This window comes from Monodelphis domestica, chromosome 4 (genome assembly GCF_027887165.1).
Source record: "Monodelphis domestica isolate mMonDom1 chromosome 4, mMonDom1.pri, whole genome shotgun sequence".
Taxonomy (NCBI): domain Eukaryota; kingdom Metazoa; phylum Chordata; class Mammalia; order Didelphimorphia; family Didelphidae; genus Monodelphis; species Monodelphis domestica.
This window is the reverse complement of record NC_077230.1, coordinates 73181902-73198784: the sequence shown is the minus strand read 5'-3', so window position 1 is coordinate 73198784 and position 16883 is coordinate 73181902. Positions and strand designations below refer to the sequence as shown.

General features: G+C 36.9%; 1 protein-coding gene across 1 annotated transcript in view; it reads right to left on the bottom strand.

The window, feature by feature from the left end:
- Window positions 1-414: 414 nt before the first annotated feature.
- TMPRSS7 (transmembrane serine protease 7) overlaps window positions 415-16883 on the bottom strand; it is a 110197-nt gene continuing 93728 nt past the window's right edge. The window contains exons 13-17 of the mRNA XM_056793455.1: window positions 14518-14628; window positions 11559-11675; window positions 8772-8946; window positions 3987-4255; window positions 415-1032 (exon numbers count right to left, since the gene is read on the bottom strand). Of these exons, the coding sequence (XP_056649433.1) occupies window positions 761-1032; window positions 3987-4255; window positions 8772-8946; window positions 11559-11675; window positions 14518-14628 (944 nt within the window). The 3' untranslated portion in view covers window positions 415-760. The remainder of the gene's footprint in view (window positions 1033-3986; window positions 4256-8771; window positions 8947-11558; window positions 11676-14517; window positions 14629-16883) is intronic.

The following is a 16883-nucleotide window of genomic DNA, read 5'->3' as shown; positions in this document are numbered from 1 at the left end:
TCTGGCCTCAGACATTTCCCAGCTGTGTGACCCTGGGCAAGTCACTTAATCCCTATTGCCTAGCCTTTATTACTCTTCTGCCTTGGAAACAATACACAGTATTGATTCTAAGATAGAAGGTAAGGGTGTAAAAAAAAGAAAAAGAAACATACTGGCATAAGGAGATAAAACCATGTAATTTCTAGTCTTTTAAAATCCTTAGCTGATAGTGAGAAAATAAAAGTTGGATCCTGTCACTCTTTCCAACCTCCCAGTACCCAGTGCCTAGCACAATGTTTAGCACACAGTAGGTGCTAAACAATCACTCATTGATTGGTTAGAAACAACAGAGCATAAAAGAAAAAAGAAATGTCTCTGAACTAGAAGTTAATAAATAAGGATTCTAGTTCTAATTCACTATTAAGCTGTGGGACATTAAGCACATATATCAATTTATTTGCATCTTAGCTTACTTGTGTCACTTAGAAAGAAAACAATGCAGTAAGGTAGCACCAGCATATACAGAACCAGCCTTGAAGTCAGGCAGATGTGTGTTCAAATCCAATCTTATGTACTTACTAACTGTATGATCCTGGGCAAGTCGTTTAATCCTGTTCCCCTCAGTTTCTTCATCTGTAAAATGACCTGGACAAGGAAATGGCAAGCCACTCTAGTATCTTTGCCAAGAAAACCTTAAATGGGGTTGTGAAGAGTCAGATCAATTGACTAAATAGCAACAATAATGGAGAAAACTTTGAACTGGAAGAAGGAAACTTAAATTCTAGTTGCCAGTAATAAAAGTTACTCTTGTCCAGGTCACTTCACAGACTTCTGAATGAGATTTGAATATGTTGAGGCATATTAGCTTCAGAAAGTAGTGTGAACTATCTGAGATAAAGGAATTTTGATGACTCACTTTGCAAGCATCTCTCTTCCCGGACATTACACCTGCACAGAGCATCCGGGCAGTAACGATTCCATATGTAGAAACACATAGGGTTTGGTCTATGAGCTCAACTTCAGCTTGCTGCAGAATTGTGGAGCCTTTGCTATCTAAAAAAAAAGAAAAAGAAAGAAAGAAGAAGAAGAAAGAAAGAAAGAAAGAAAGAAAGAAAGAAAGAAAGAAAGAAAGAAAGAAAGAAAGAAAGAAAGAAAGAAAGAAAGAAAGAAAGAAAGAAAGAAAGAAAGAAAGAAAGAAAGAAAGAAAGAAAGAAAGAAAGAAAGAAAAGAAAGAAAGAAAGAAAGGAAAGAAAGAAAGAAAGAAAGAAAGAAAGAAAGAAAGAAAGAAAGAAAGAAAGAGGAAGAAAGAAAGAAAGAAAGAAAGGAAGGAAGGAAGGAAGGAAGGAAGGAAGGAAGGAAGGAAGGAAGGAAGGAAGAAAGAAAGAAAGAAAGAAAGAAGAAAGAAAGAAAGAAAGAAAGAAAGAAAGAAAGAAAGAAAGAAAGAAAGAAAAGAAAGAAAGAAAGAAAGAAAGAAAGAAAGAAGAAGAAAGAAAGAAAGAAAGAAAGGAAGGAAGGAAGGAAGGAAGGAAGGAAGGAAGGAAGGAAGGAAGGAAGGAAGGAAGGAAGGAAGGAAGAAAGAAAGGAAGGAAGGAAGGAAGGAAGGAAGGAAGGAAGGAAGGAAGGAAGGAAGGAAGGAAGGAAGGAAGGAAGGAAGAAAGAAAGAAAGAAAGAAAGAAAGAAAGAAAGAAAGAAAGAAAGAAAGAAAGAAAGAAAGAAAGAAAGAAAGGAAGGAAGGAAGGAAGGAAGGAAGGAAGGAAGGAAGAAAGAAGTGGAAAGCAGTATTCAGGGATAAAACATATACACTTCTCTTTTTATTTTAGAATTAATTGTTGGTATCACTTATTGACCTAAAAGTCAAAATGGCAGCTAGGTGACTCAGTGGATAGTCTTGAACTTAGAGTCAAGAAGACCTGGGTTCAAATCCATCCTCAGACACTTAGCAACTATGTAACCTTTGACAAGTCACTTAAACTATATTTGCCTTAATCTACTGGAGGAGGAAATGACAAACCATTCCAACATTTTTGCCTAAAAACTCTATGGACCCTATGATGCATAGGGACATAAAGAGTGGGATATGACTGAATAACTGAACAGCAAAACATTAAGGTCTGTGAACACAGTGTTCTCATGTAACCATGGATTAGAGTTTGGAACCAATGGAGATAGAAGAGAATTCAGGGCAGGAGTATGAGATTTCATTTTAAAAGTGACTTATAAGTGCTGATTACATATATTATTTTTAGTATCATTAGTATTAAAATATTGGGGGGTATTATTTTTCCTACCACTACCTCCTTCCTTTCCCTTCCTTTCTCTACCTTGTACCCATTTCATGATATTTCTTCAAATCAGTAGATAAGGTTTCAGATAACCTAAAAGTAAAATCAATTCTTATACCTTGTAATAAAAAAGATGTGCACCCAAAGCCTTTCCTTTTCCAGGCTTCCTATTCCAAAGCATTAGCCAGGGGTTTGTGTGTCTGTCTCTACTATATTGTTGTTCAGTCATTTCAATTGTGTCCAACTTTTCTTGACCCCATTTGGGGTTTTCCTGGCAAAGATACTGAATTGGTTCACCATGTCCTCATCCACCTCATTTTACAGATGAGGAAACTGAGGTTTAGTGGGTTAAGTGACTTGCCCAGCTTCATATAGGTAGTAAGTGTCCGAGGCCAGATTTGAACTCATAAAAATGAGTCTTCCTGACTCTAGGCCTAGTGTGCCTATCCAGCTGTAATGTATCATCTCACACACACACACACACACACACACACACACACACACACACACACACACACACACAATCTATTACAGATATTCAAGGATTTATGTTTGGGTAAATAGGAGTAGCGAGAGAACAAAGGGGCCAAAGCCTCAAGGGTAAAATGATTGTCTGACCATAGTTTCAGGACTATGGGGCCTCAGTAGGAGTGATGACCCAGGAAAACAGGGATGAGTGAAAAGAATTAATTTTGTAGGGATGATGGAGAATAAGTTCAGGAGAGTGAATTGATAATCAAATTATGAAATTATAAAATAGATGCAAGTTGCCCATCTCTTTGAGCACTTGCCAAGAAAAACAATTGGCAATAGGAAATGGAGGGCAACATATTTTAAGGATGCACAAAGAAAAGTGGTGGAAATGGTACAAAGGCAAAGGGAAGCTCAGAGACAGGCAAATGGTATAGTAAAGGGAGGTGACATGAGGATGAGAATGGGAAGAGACACAGAGTATCACTCCTATAACCTTGGATTAGAGTTGAGAGTTCAGCAGCAACAACCTAATGGAGATGGAAGAGGAGGGGTGGACCAAGAGTTTGAGGTCTCATTTTTATAGGGATTTTGGGGAAACAGACCAACTCCTGATCTGTGCCACCTTGAGGCTATTTCATTAACATATCTAGATCAACCCAAAATTATTGGTGAAACTTCAAAGCCATCATCTCGAAGTAAACAGCACCTTTTTGATATTCCACTAGTCTGGATTTTGTCTGGAATTTACATATCATAGGACCAGAAGACTTGGCAAACAGTGCCTAAATGGTTTCTTCTGATTCAGCACATATTTCTAGGATATGAATTTTAGTTAATATATGACACAATTTGTAAATGATGCTTTTGATCTTTGGGAGGGTTTATACCCGACTTCCAGGTTCCCCTTTGCAATCTTATTTCCTGCTACAACTTACTGACTAGAAGGGGAGGGGATGATGGGGGGATCAGAACAAAACATAATTTTAGCCCAGTGAGTAAGGGAGAAGAAGATTAGAAAGATAAGTTATGATGAGAGAAAGGAACTTCCGAGATCATTTATGCCTAATGGTAACATCTAAGGTATGATTATCATTGTGGGAGGCAGAAATGGAATACAATGTAGGTCATGGGATCTGAGTAGGCTGAAGAACTGGATTTGAAGGAATGGCAATATTTATATTAGTAGATCATCCTGCTGAGGGTGCTGAAGGAGAATAGATATGGAGCTGCAGTGAATGAATCATCACTCACCTGCCTCATTCCTTCGTCCCCAACCTGTTATCCAGCACTTCTCTCCACTGTGTACTTTCTGTCCAAGAGGAGGAATGCATATTGGCTGTATCAACTGTTTCATGTTTTCAGGCCAAGCAGTGCTCAGCTGCAGCAGGGCAATATCATAGTCAAAAGTTTGGCTATTATAGTACTCGTGAACCACGATTCTTCTCACTGGAGAGACAAACTTGGCATTGCCTTGTATATACATCCCTAAATGAGCAGTCCAGGGCCTGGGGTCAGATAACCTGGGGGAAAAGGAGTAGGGTGCAAGGTCATCAATTTCCAGAAGCATAAAAAGGTGGTGAGGACGACACACAAGTGAAACCCAGAGGATAAGACACCAGATATATTTATTGTTACTGACACTAGATAAGGAATAAGATTTCTTTGTGCTTCATTGTCCCCATTCATGAAATGAGGGCAATTATAACTGTTCTCTATCTTTATTTCCTTGCAGAAAAAAACCAGAAACATTTATTTCCATATTTTAGTGAATCTACAATTTAATCTATGTGATGACTCCCTGACATGGTACAGATTATATAGGCAGTTGAATTAGACCAGATCCCTTCTCCCAGAGAGAAGTTGAAAGAGACATTTGCAGTGATGGATAAACCCTTAAGTGAACCAAAGGAATTTTACTAAGAACTGTATTCATCTTTCACTAGCTTATACGTGACTTGAATATTCAAAGTGAATGAATGAGTCTATTAACCCTACATGGATATTCTTTTCCGATTTGTTTTGTCTTCCTTTTTTCATTATACAAAACATTGTAAGCTCCAACATTCAGGAGATACTCAGATGAGTCTGCAAATCATCAGTGGTTATATCCAGCTTCCTTCTATGTATCTCTTCATTGCCTATTGAGTTTCCTACATTTCTAGTTTCTTAGATACCGCAGTATTTTATAATTTTAGCCATATAATATCACTTAACAATTAAGGGTGTAAAAATAGGGGGTTTGTAACAGGGAAAAAAAAACTTGGGATTCTAAAGTTTGTGTAATTTTCAAATACAATTCACTCCACTTTCTACTATTCTTCAATTCTGGTCCTGGCTAATTATCTATCTGTCCAGGACAAATATACTGGTGGACTAAATTAATAGACTAACTATATATATATATATATATATATATATATATATATATATATATAATATACTAACTATGTATGCCAGGATTTGAACAAAAAGCACTTTTTAAACATTTGTTTTTTTCTAGGTAGATCGTTAAGCTGATTGCTTTTACTTGTCAGAGATCTCACTGAAAAATCCCCATAGGACTTGGGTTTTAAGCAGGTGCCTAAACATAATCTGCCTCCAAGAACATTAGGAGAATTTTACTGTCTATAGAGAAGCCCTTTGCAGTTTGGGTCTCTGTATAAGACATACTTTTTGACAACTTCATGATTTTATGAATCATGATACTGATCGTTCAACAAAGGCATTTCTGTGGTTGCGTCTATCAACTAATATTTTAGTATTTCAACATATATATGGGGACATCTTGTTGAATAAAAACCATAAAGGATGTGTTTTGCTGTACTAAACCAAATGCTACAGATAGAGATATATGTGCATAGATAAAGTTAGATATTTAGTCATCGACACACAAATTCAAGAGGATGTTTGTCTCTTTCAGTCAGCTGTGAAGATGGGACGACATTCTAAGAAAATCAAACAATCAGAATCTTAGCACTGGAAGGAACATAAAAGAGAAATCTCCCATGATTACTCATTATTAATAATGATCCAGCTTTTATTTGAAGACATCTAGGGAGGAAGGAGTCAATAACTCCTGAGCCAGTTCATTCCTACCTGGACATTTCTAATTGTTAGAAAATTTGTCTTTCTGTTGAGTCAAAAACCTACCTTCCTCTCAGTGTTCAAACAAAACAGATCTTATCCTTTTATGTGACAGTCCTTCAAATCTTTTAATCCAGGGAACAGCAAGGTGACTCAATGGATCAATGGACAAGAAGTTCTGGTTTCAAATTTGTAGTGGTGTGACTCTGGACAAATAACTTAAACTCCATCACCTACCCCTCACCACTCTTCAGCCTTGGAACTATTACACAGTGTTGTTTATAAGACAGAAGGTAAGGGATTTAGAGAAAACAGAAAAAAAAATCCTTTAAGCCAACTGTCATGCCTCTTTATATCTTTTCTTCTCCAGATTTAATATGCTCAATTCCTTTAGCTGATCATTTTATGGCATGGTTTTTAATTCTCTCATCATACTGGTTGACTTCCTTTGTACACCTTGTAGTTTATAATGAAAATTTCCACCCACTCTACAGTACGTCTAACAAGTGTGTCATAGGAAATACTGTTTACGACTTTGGTCTCTAATATGTATTTAACCCAAAAAAATGGCAATAGCTCATTGGTGATTCACATAAAGTGGTACAAACCTATCCATTCATTCAGTCAAGGTTGTTTTATGGTGACAAACAGAAACAGGTAGAGTAGATGGGTTTCAGGGGCTTTGGCTCTGTTCAAGTGGTCAAGGGATATTAAGGGCCAAAATGTATTCTTTGAACTTGTATACATTTTTATTTTATTAATAGGAATGTTGAAAAGACAGTGTGGGGTGGTGAAATAATCAATGAACTAGGGGTTAGAACATGAGTTCAAGTGAATCACAAGTCTCTATAGATCTCCCTTTATAAGCCATTAATCACCTTTCTGAAGTCATAGTAATCTGGTCATCTTTTCTTTGCCAGTGGTGGAACCTTCTTGCCAGATCCTACTGAATCCTTAGTCCCAACACACTAAGGCCTTGAATAAGTCACTGAATCACAATGTTGAATGATGTGTGTAAGACGGCCAGAGGTCCTACTTCAGCAGTCTCATTGTGGCTGTTGGTAGAAAATCATTCAAATCTTTGGGAAGTTTCTAACACAGTGCCTTGGCCCTTTCTTATTGGTATGATTTGTCATTTTATACGCATAAGAGACCCTTGACATAAAACCTCCCTCCAATGCTGTGGATCAGAAACTTGGATGTAACTTAGAGTCTTAAAGAATCATTGGGGCCTGAGGAGCTAATAGTCTTACCCATGATACCTGCTGTATATAATTGCTGCCTCTTATGCCCTGCCCAATCAATAAATATTTGTTTAACTGAATTGAGCCAGTAAAAATGCTGACACAAACTGAAAATGTGTGATTAATCATTTACTTAACAGACCAGCAGTCATCTGCTTGGAGGATATAATATGGAGAATTTATTTGAGGGAAACTTCGGTCTTAAAGAATGAATCATTACAAAGAAAGAGACTTGTTTCAAAATAAATAAGGACTGCATGACTCCTGGGTCAAGTGTTCTTAATCTTGTGTGTGTCATAGACCCTCTGAAAGTCTGGTGAAGCCTATGGATCTCTTCTCAGAATGTTTCTAAATGTATAAAATAAAATATATAGGTGTTAAAAAAAAAAGAGTCAATTTTCCCCCCATCCAAGTTCAAGGACGACCTAAAATCTTCCCAGTAACACTTGAGCTTCTGGACCCCAGATGGTCCCCTATACTGGGGACAACAAGTATTTAGAGTTGGTTTAGGGCTGGGTTTTTTTGTTTGTTTGTTTTAGTGTTCATATGGTTTGTGTTTGTGTGTGTGTGTGTGTGTGTGTGTGTGTGTGTGTGTGTGTGTGTGTGAGATGGGGCCTTCCTATGGAATTCAAAATGGAATTGTAGTAGCCTCAGTCTTTGGCACTTTTGATCCACTGTTTCACTCCTCCTTAGGTGCCTGGTACCCTCCCCTCTCAGCCCTACTCTATCCAGGAGGTAAACCTCCCACTTCCAGGGGGTCCGTGATTTCAGACTTAATATGAACACTCAGTCAAAATTAGTCCTACCACAGTTCAGAATTCCTGAACTCAAGAGATCTAACAGCCCCTACCTTTCCCTCTATAAACTACTGCCTGACCATTTACATATTATTAATTGGTTGAAAATTCTCCTCCTAACAAAACTATTCAAATGTTCTAGGAACATGATTATTTACAAAGAAAATTCCAGGGAACCAACAAAGAAGCTAATTGAGACAATAGTTGCAGTAAAGTAGCAGGTTACAAAATAAACACACATAAATCAATATCATTTTTATCTAGCAGGAACAAAATCTGGAGATGTTCCAATCTGGAGATGTTCCATTCAAAATAATTACAAAATAAAAATATCTAAGCTATCTGGGAATCCACCTACCAAGGCATATTATTTATCTTGATATAGATACAAATACAACATGTTCCTTAAAGAAATAAAAAATAATTTAAATAGTTGAGGCTGCATTAAGTGCTCATGACTGGGCCCTGCCAACACAATGAAATTTACAAAAATTAATATATAAGCTTAATGCTATATCAATTGAAAGAAAAGAGGATGCTTTTTATACTTAGACAAAATAATAGCAAAATTCACTTGGAGAAATAAATACACAAGAAGAGTCATTCAGCTAATTTGGCTTGGGCCCAGAAGGTAGGATTATACACAAAAGCTGAAAAGATGACTTGATAAAAGAAAAATTTTCCTAAAATAATACTCTATAAAAATAAAGGTACTGTTTTCTCTCCTCACTAGTTAGTTGGAGGATGTACTTGTTGGGGATTTTATAGAGGAAATTTTTATTTAGGTATGGACTAAACTAGGTGACCTCTGAGAGCCCTTCCAAATTTGAGATTCTGTAATTCTTTTACCTGGGGAGACTTGAAGGCAGCAAACACTGCCACAGCAGTTAGGAAAGGAGGCTTTATCTTACCTGCTTCCTTGGAAACAATGGGCTGCAGAGAGGAGCCATTCCCTGGAGATGACTGAGGCACCACAGTAAGCAGACCCAACAAAATGGAGGCTGACTTGCCAAGGCCACCCACCTTCCTGAGTGTCAGAACCACCAATGATGCGGTGGAGAAGAGAGGAGGCAGTCCTGCTGCAACCTTCAATAGTGAAGAGAAGTGAAATCAGTTGTACTGGAATTGGGACTCTATCACTGTGGTGAGCCAGTTTCCTGCTTCTTCCTATGTTTTGTTTTTGTTTTGTCTTGTGAGATGGGGCCTTCCTATCTCACCCAAAATGGAATTGTAGTAGCTTTAGTCATTGGCACTTTTGATCCACTCTCTTTTCACTCCTCCTTAGGCAGCCTGGTACCCACCCCCCTCCTCCCAGCCCTTCTAACACAATGAAATTGAGGTAAACTCCTGGATAGACAGTGAACATTTGGGTTTCCCCTGAGACCAGTGCTACCCAACTTCTTTCCCTCAGCTCATTTCCTATATATATATATTTTTTTCTTTCAGGGCACAACAATATATTCCATTCATCTGGGATAAGGGAAAAGGAGGAAGGGAAGAGAAATTAGTTGAAAGAAGTCAACCTGAAGGGTCTGGTGACTAGAGTTGGCCAAGTGACCAGAGAACCCAGAGTTCCAAAATGTACGGGTAAAGATAAAATCCAAATTGAAAACAAGTTGAAACAGTGTGAAAATTGAGGCCACTGTAACCTTGGAGGGGAATGGGAATGGAGAAGATCACAAAGTATTTATCGAAATGCCACAAGGAGATTGCTATGTTATAAACAATGTTTACGACAGAGATAGAAATGATACTTGACAAGCATTCACAATAGCAGTTGAACCCATTCAGAGATTTGATACTGCTCTGATGGGTAGGAAATTTGATGGATCGACACATACAGAGTGTTCGAATGTCTTAGTGCAGTTTTAAGCTATGGAAGCTTATAATCATAGTCATAGGTCCAGAGCTGGAAAGGACCTTAGAAACTTCTAGCCCAACTTCCTCATTTTGTTTAGGAAGAAATGGAGAGCTAAGGAAGTTAAGTGACTTTTCCAAGGTCACAGAGGTAGAAAATATGACTTATATTGGGGCTATATAACCTATAGATGTGTATGTATGTATTTTCATATGTGTGTATAATGTTGGTGACCACAAATGCCAATCTTAGAGGAGCAGCTACATAATGAGGACATATATATGTATACACAGTAGGGACACACACATATCCCTACCATGCAGCTGCTACCTCAAGAGTACTATTTGTAGACATGCACACATATATGTTTTACATATATGTATCTATGTGGACACATGTTTATATACAAAGAAAGAAGTCATACTCACCTCATTTATATTCATACAAGAAATGCATGTAGGGGAGCAGCTTGGTGGTTCAGTGGACAGAGCCAGGCCCAGAGATGGGAGATCCTGGGTTCAAATCTGACCTCAGACATTTCCTAGCTGTATGACCCCAGGCAAGTCACTTAAGCCCCATTGCCTAGCCCTTACCACTCACCACTCTTCTGCCTTGGAACCAATATGCAATACAGATTCTAAGATGAAAAGTAAGGGTTTAAAAAAATAGAAAAAAAAAAAGAAATGTATGTGTCGGTATGCACTATTGTTACTAATGATTTATAGTCACAATTTCTTAGCTAAAGACTGAACATTGGCTAATGCACATAGCCAGGTAGAGAAAGCAATTCATTCATTGTGATTCTAGTGAAACTTCTGTTCTCCAGGCTATTTATCTGTAAGGTCTTACCATCTAGGAAAGTGATGGTGAGCCTTTTAGAGATGGAATGCCAGGCCTCACCTCCACACCACCCCCCGACCATGTGTCATGCTCTCCCCCCCCCACTAAGTGCCAGGCACCCTGCCCCACCATTTCACCCCTCAGTCCCACCCTTACTCAAAACAGGGGAGGGAGGAAGTGCTCCCATTGAGCTGTTGGGCAGGAGAACAGGTGATAAGAGGCACATGTGGAGAGAGAGAGGAGAGTGACTCCAGTGCCCTTCAGCTATGTGCCACTCTGTGAGCTATGTTCCACTCACAACTAGCTCCTCTCCAACCCCACCACAGAAATCACCTTAACCACAGACTCAACAGTCTGCCATCTTCATTGCACCCACACACAGTATGTGAGTCCCCCCCACCACCTCCCCAGCACATTACCCTACTAGGGATGGAGGAAGTGTTCCCATTGGCTGTTGGACAGAGGGTGGGAGAAGTGAGGAATGTTCTCAGGCACATGGAGCAGGGGAGGGGAACAGTTCTGCCCTGAGTCTCTCTGGCTTTCTGGTAACCAACTCTAGCCGGTGACTACAGGAGTGCCCACAGAAAGGGCTCTGTGTGGCCTTTTTGGCATGTATTACATAGGTTCACCATCACTGATCTAGGGAATTAGTCAATATAAGCTCTTGAAACAAAGAGTTTTATTTACCAGTGACCTTTATCTAGGCAAAAATTGTTTTACACTTCTATTCACAAAGACAATTTCTTTTTTATTTTTTACACATTCTTTTTTTAAGTTTGCTCCCAATATAAATCATACTTTTGTTATGTGTTCTTGCTTGCCACATAGAGATATGCACTTAACAGTTTCACTCAGTGAAGCTTCAGTGAAGCTTCTCTTAGATGAAGTTTTTTTTGCCAGAACTGAGTTTTATTTTTTTTTTAATTTTTTTAGATGAAGATTAAAATTTTAAATTAAATTAAAAAATAAATCCATTGAGAAGATCCAACTTGGTACTTACTACAGCCTTTTTCATCACTCCCATCTGGGCAATCAACAGTTCCATCACACTTGGCATTTTTCTTTTTAAAGCAAACATCATTGCCACACTTAAAAGTTTGGTTGTTGCATGGAATTCCTAAAAGTGAAATAAAAGAGATGTTTATAATTTATTCTGTTGTAACCTCACAAGCCAATGATAAAGATGAATCACCATGAATCTCATTACTTGGTCTGTACTCTTGCCAAATGCTTCGGGGATAAGGAGGAGGGAATGGGGGTTTAGGGGGGTGCGGTAGAGGGGAAAGGAAGATGGAAGATCTCACAAGATCAGTTCTCTGGCCTCATTCAAAGACAATGGGACAATTAGACGAGGCTTGTGGGAAACAGACCATGCTCATTCTGGTGATTTTTCCAATCAGTTTATGTGATGAAAAGTAATTGGGTATCAAGGACTTGAAACCATATTCTTCATCCTCATTTCTCTTTAAGGAAAAGTAATAATATCACATTTTTATAGTGCTTTAAGATTTACAAAGCACTTATAGTTATCGTATTGTCTCAAATTTTCTCAAACCCTACTACCTCCATTTTATATTAAAACCTACTCCTGTAAGAGGAGATTTTGGGAAGGCAACAGGATTACAAGGAAAGTGTCATATAATGCTGTGAAGCAAGACTGACAGAGGTTAACCCTTTTAGAATCTTGGAAGGAGAGGGGGATGCTGGGATTCCAAAAGCCAGCCATGGGAGTTGTTCCTTGAGTCTGAAGGGAAAACCAGCTCCCATACCCCTGATCCAAACTTTGGAAAGTGGAAACCATTCCTGAAAGAGAATTTAACAAGAGCCTGAAACCCACTGAGACTTATAACTCTCCTGTGACACTGTGAAGAGCAAGATCTGAGAGGGAGCTGATCAGACTTCTCAGTTTGCCTTTGGGGGTCATTCCTGGGGGGAGACTTGATTGCTTCATTTCTATTCAATCTACAATCTAGAGACTTATTCCTAAGTGGGTTTAGCTAAGAATAGAAGGGAGTAATCAGTTAGAGAATGTTTATCAGAGTAGCCTTGACTTTGGTTGTGGACAGAAGAGACTTTCCATCAAAGTCAGATGATGGGGAAATAAGTTACATTTTATTAGAGATAGGGAATAATCCACAACCCACTTCCTTCATCCCATATCCAGTTATCAACGTGATTAAACTTTGTTTCTCAGAGAAGCTGTCAGATTGATTACTCACTGTTCTGTGGCAGAGAGGGCAGCCATTTTGCTCTCTGGCCTTGAAGAGACTATCCTATCTGACCAGGTTCTGTAAAATCCTGGTCACCCATTTATACCATCTTTACAGGAGCTCTCTTCACCTTAACACTCCTCAAAGAAGTGAGTAAATCTAACCAAAAAATAATCAAGAAGTTAAGGAGATAAGTAAATACTAGATAAACTAGATATCCTAGTCATCTGGAAAGAATTATATAGGGAGAAGAAAGAATATGCTTTTTTTCATTGATATGTGGTACATCTACAAAAATTGATCATATTTAAAAAAAATTTATAACTAAATGAAGAAAAGTAGAAATGTTAAATGTATCCTTTCTAGGTCATAATCCAATAAAAATTATATTTAATAAAGGGCCATAGAATCACAGAATAATAATTAGTTGGAGACCAAATGCCTTAATCCTAAACAATGAACAGATTAAAGAATAAATCATAAAAACAATAAATAAATTTATTAAAGAAAATGATAACAATGAGAAGCTTATACCAAAACTTACAGGATATCAAAAAGCAATAATTAAAGTAAAATTTATATCTCTTAATGGTCATGTCAATAAAATAGAGAAAGAACAGATCAATGAATAGGGTGTGTAATATAGAAAATTAGAAAAAAAGAACAAATTAAAAATCTCTAACTAAATATTAAATTAGAGATCCTAAAAGTCAAAGGTGAGATTCACAAAACTGAACATAAGAAAACCACTTAATTAATAAATAAAGTTGGCTTCATGAAAAAAGCAATAAAATAGATAAAAATTAATATGATTTTTTAAAAAGAGAGAAGAAAACCAAAGCACTAGCATTTAAGATGAGAAGAGTGAATATACCACTAAAAAAAGAAGAAATAAAACAATTTTAGGAGTTATTTTACCCAATTACATGCCAACAAATTTAATAAATTTAGTGAAATGGAGGAATACTTACAAAAATATAAATTGCTTAGACTAATAGAGGAGGAAATAGAATATTTAAATAACCCATTTGAGAAAAAAAATTGAACAGGCTATAAAAGAACTTTCTAAGAAAAAAAGCATCACTGATTTAAAAGTGAATTTAAATTAACATTTAAAGATAATTTAATCCCAATATTAAATAAATTATTTATAACAATAGGAATTCTATTAAACTCCTTTTCTGAAAAAAAAAATAATGTGCTGAGACCTAAACAAGGAAGATCAAAAACAAAGAGAGAAAATCATAGGTCAATTGTAATAATGAAAATAGGAGCTAAGATTCTAAATAAAATATTATTCAAGAGATTTCAAGAATATATCACAAAGATAAAACCAAATAGGATTTATCCTTGGTATACAGGAGTGGTTTACTATAAGGAAAACTATTAACATAATTGATTACAACAATAAAATTCATATGATTATATCAATAGATACAGAAAAAGCTTTTGACAAAGTACAACCCTCATGCCTCTTAAAAAACACTTGAAATCATAGATATAAATGGATTTTTCCTTAGCTTACTAAGAAGCATAGATTGAAAACCCATAGCAATAGATGGGGAAACTGAAGTTCAAAGAGATGAATTTGCCCAGGAACACACACTAGTAAATGTTTGGTTCCTTTTAAAAAGGTTTTTCAAAAGTAACTCAATAAATAACATCACATAATTAATAGGTGCCCCTGCCCCAGAAAGCTATTTCAGGAAAGGTCTGCAGAAAAGCCAACAAAGAGAAGAGACTCCTTACTCTGAGTACAATTCTCCTCATCTTGGCCATCTTCACAATCCCTGAAGCCATCACAGACCAAGGGGGCCTGTGACTGGAAGGCACTGACATTACAGGCTGGTTTGAGCATGCCTAGGACAAGAAGCACAGAGCAAACTAGTGAGTCTGAGGCAGCCTTTGGTGATGACAGGTGCCACTTTAAGGACAGCCTCTACACAGTGGAGATGTAAAACTTTCTGGGAAAACAAAACAAAACAAATCAAAACAACAACCCTACATTGTTAGTCCACCATTCCAAAAACCAATACACACCTAATTCTGTTGAGACCAGCCCAAATGAAGACTGGCAAGCTATGGACACATGGTTTATGAGGAGGAATCAAACAACTGGAGTCCATTCTTAAGTATTTCTTCTTGTTAGAAAAAGAAATTTTCTTGCTTTTGTAGAGGAGAGCACAAATTCACCTCATTATTCTCATCTTTGGAATATTCTCATGAAGGTCCTTTGGACAAAGACAATGTCTTATGTATTCAAAACAGAGTCTATCCTGAACCAAGTGGCCAAGGTAAGCAACTGACAAATTAAATGGAAACTTTGGAGGAACTAAATTAATTCTTTCTAGCATACAATTCAGTGCATAGTGAAGGGTCATCCTTAGTGCCCTATAATGTGACTATCACTGTATTTATCTGCTTCCATGTCGGATTCATTTCACCAATTAAGTATTTATTAAGCACCTACTGTATGTCAAGAGTTGTGTTAAATACTGAAGATACAATAAATTTTAAGGGAAAAATAAGGATGTTTTGTTGACATGTCATATGACACAGCATTCTTTAAATCTCTGAAAAATAGTCTCCTGTGTGATCCTGACAAATCACTTAACCCCGCAGAGCCTAGCACTTACATACAGTTAATCTGCTTTGGAACCAATCCACAGTATTGACTCTGAGACAGAAGGTATGGGTTTAAAAAAAGAAAGAAAGAAAAGTAGTTTCTAAGTATATACTGAATTCACACAAAAATTCAAAGCCATCAAATCATAATAATATTATGTGGAAATATTGGGTAAAATAATTTACATTTTATCAAACATTTAGGCTATATTAACAGATATTTTAATTAAAAAATAACGTGGACTTAAATATTGCTCTGTTATATCTACAGACAAACAAAATCCATTAGATAATGAATGCCTAAAAGAATGATATATATTATTACTAGAAAGCATGTTTAAATTTTAATAACTGATATTCAAGATTTTCTTTTAAACAAAAACATTTGGCACATATCTAAATTACATATCCCACCTCCCATCCATGAGTTTTTGAGGAAATAATAAATTTTAAGTCAGTCAAAGATAATTTTAAAAAATCAGGATTGTAATATTTATTGGGAAGAGGAAATAGGATTGGGAAAATGGGGGATTTGGGGAGGTTTGTATAGGGTATGGAGGAGTTTCCCCAGTTGTCCCTTCCCCCACAAACTGTCAGTCTTGTTTCCTTTCCACAGTATCCTATAGCTATTATTTACTCTCATAAAGCAAAAAACAAAACAAAATAAAGCTTTCATTTGCTCAATTTATTTAAACAAATCAATTTAGAAATGTCCCTGAATTAAGCAAAACTCTGAACATGTGGTGATGGCACCCAGTTGGACCATGGAGTAGAAATCAACAGAGCTGTTGTTGGAAAATGAAGAATTGCCTTGCAAGTTCTGAGACTTCTACAAAAGAATGCTTTGGGAGGTGTTTATTGGTCTACTAATATAATAATCAGAGGACTGAGGCAACTAAGGGAGTTAGGAAAGCACTGAAACAAATCTCTTCTGAGTATGGAACCTATGATCCTTAAAGATTTCTTTCAGCTTCTGATTTACTCTCAAGAAGTCATTAAAAAAATGGTGGGTAGATGCTCACTTACTGGATGGAAAAAAATAGCAGGAGAGGGGATAATGACATAATTAATCCCTTTGCTGTAAAACATTATAGCAATAAAGCAAAAGAAGATATGTACCTTGATCACTAGATAACAATCAGTAATGGCAATTCATTACCAACTTATGAGAGGATTACTTAGATTTAAACATCAATATTTATTGTATATCAATGTACTGGCATATTGATTCATATTCATTTTTATTTTAATTTTTCTAGGGATGTGTGCTGCATTCAAAGAGGCCTAGCTCCAAGTAATAAGTTTATAATATGTGGAGCAGAGGGTCTAAATCTCTGCTTTCCTCAAGGTAGGGAACTCCTATAGGATATGCCCCCCACCCCTTGCCAAAGCAAATCAGCCTCTAAAAATGACTGTTTGAGGATTACCTGAGGGGCACTGGAAGACTAAATGATTTGTTTAGGATTACATGACCAATTTGTGTCAGCAAG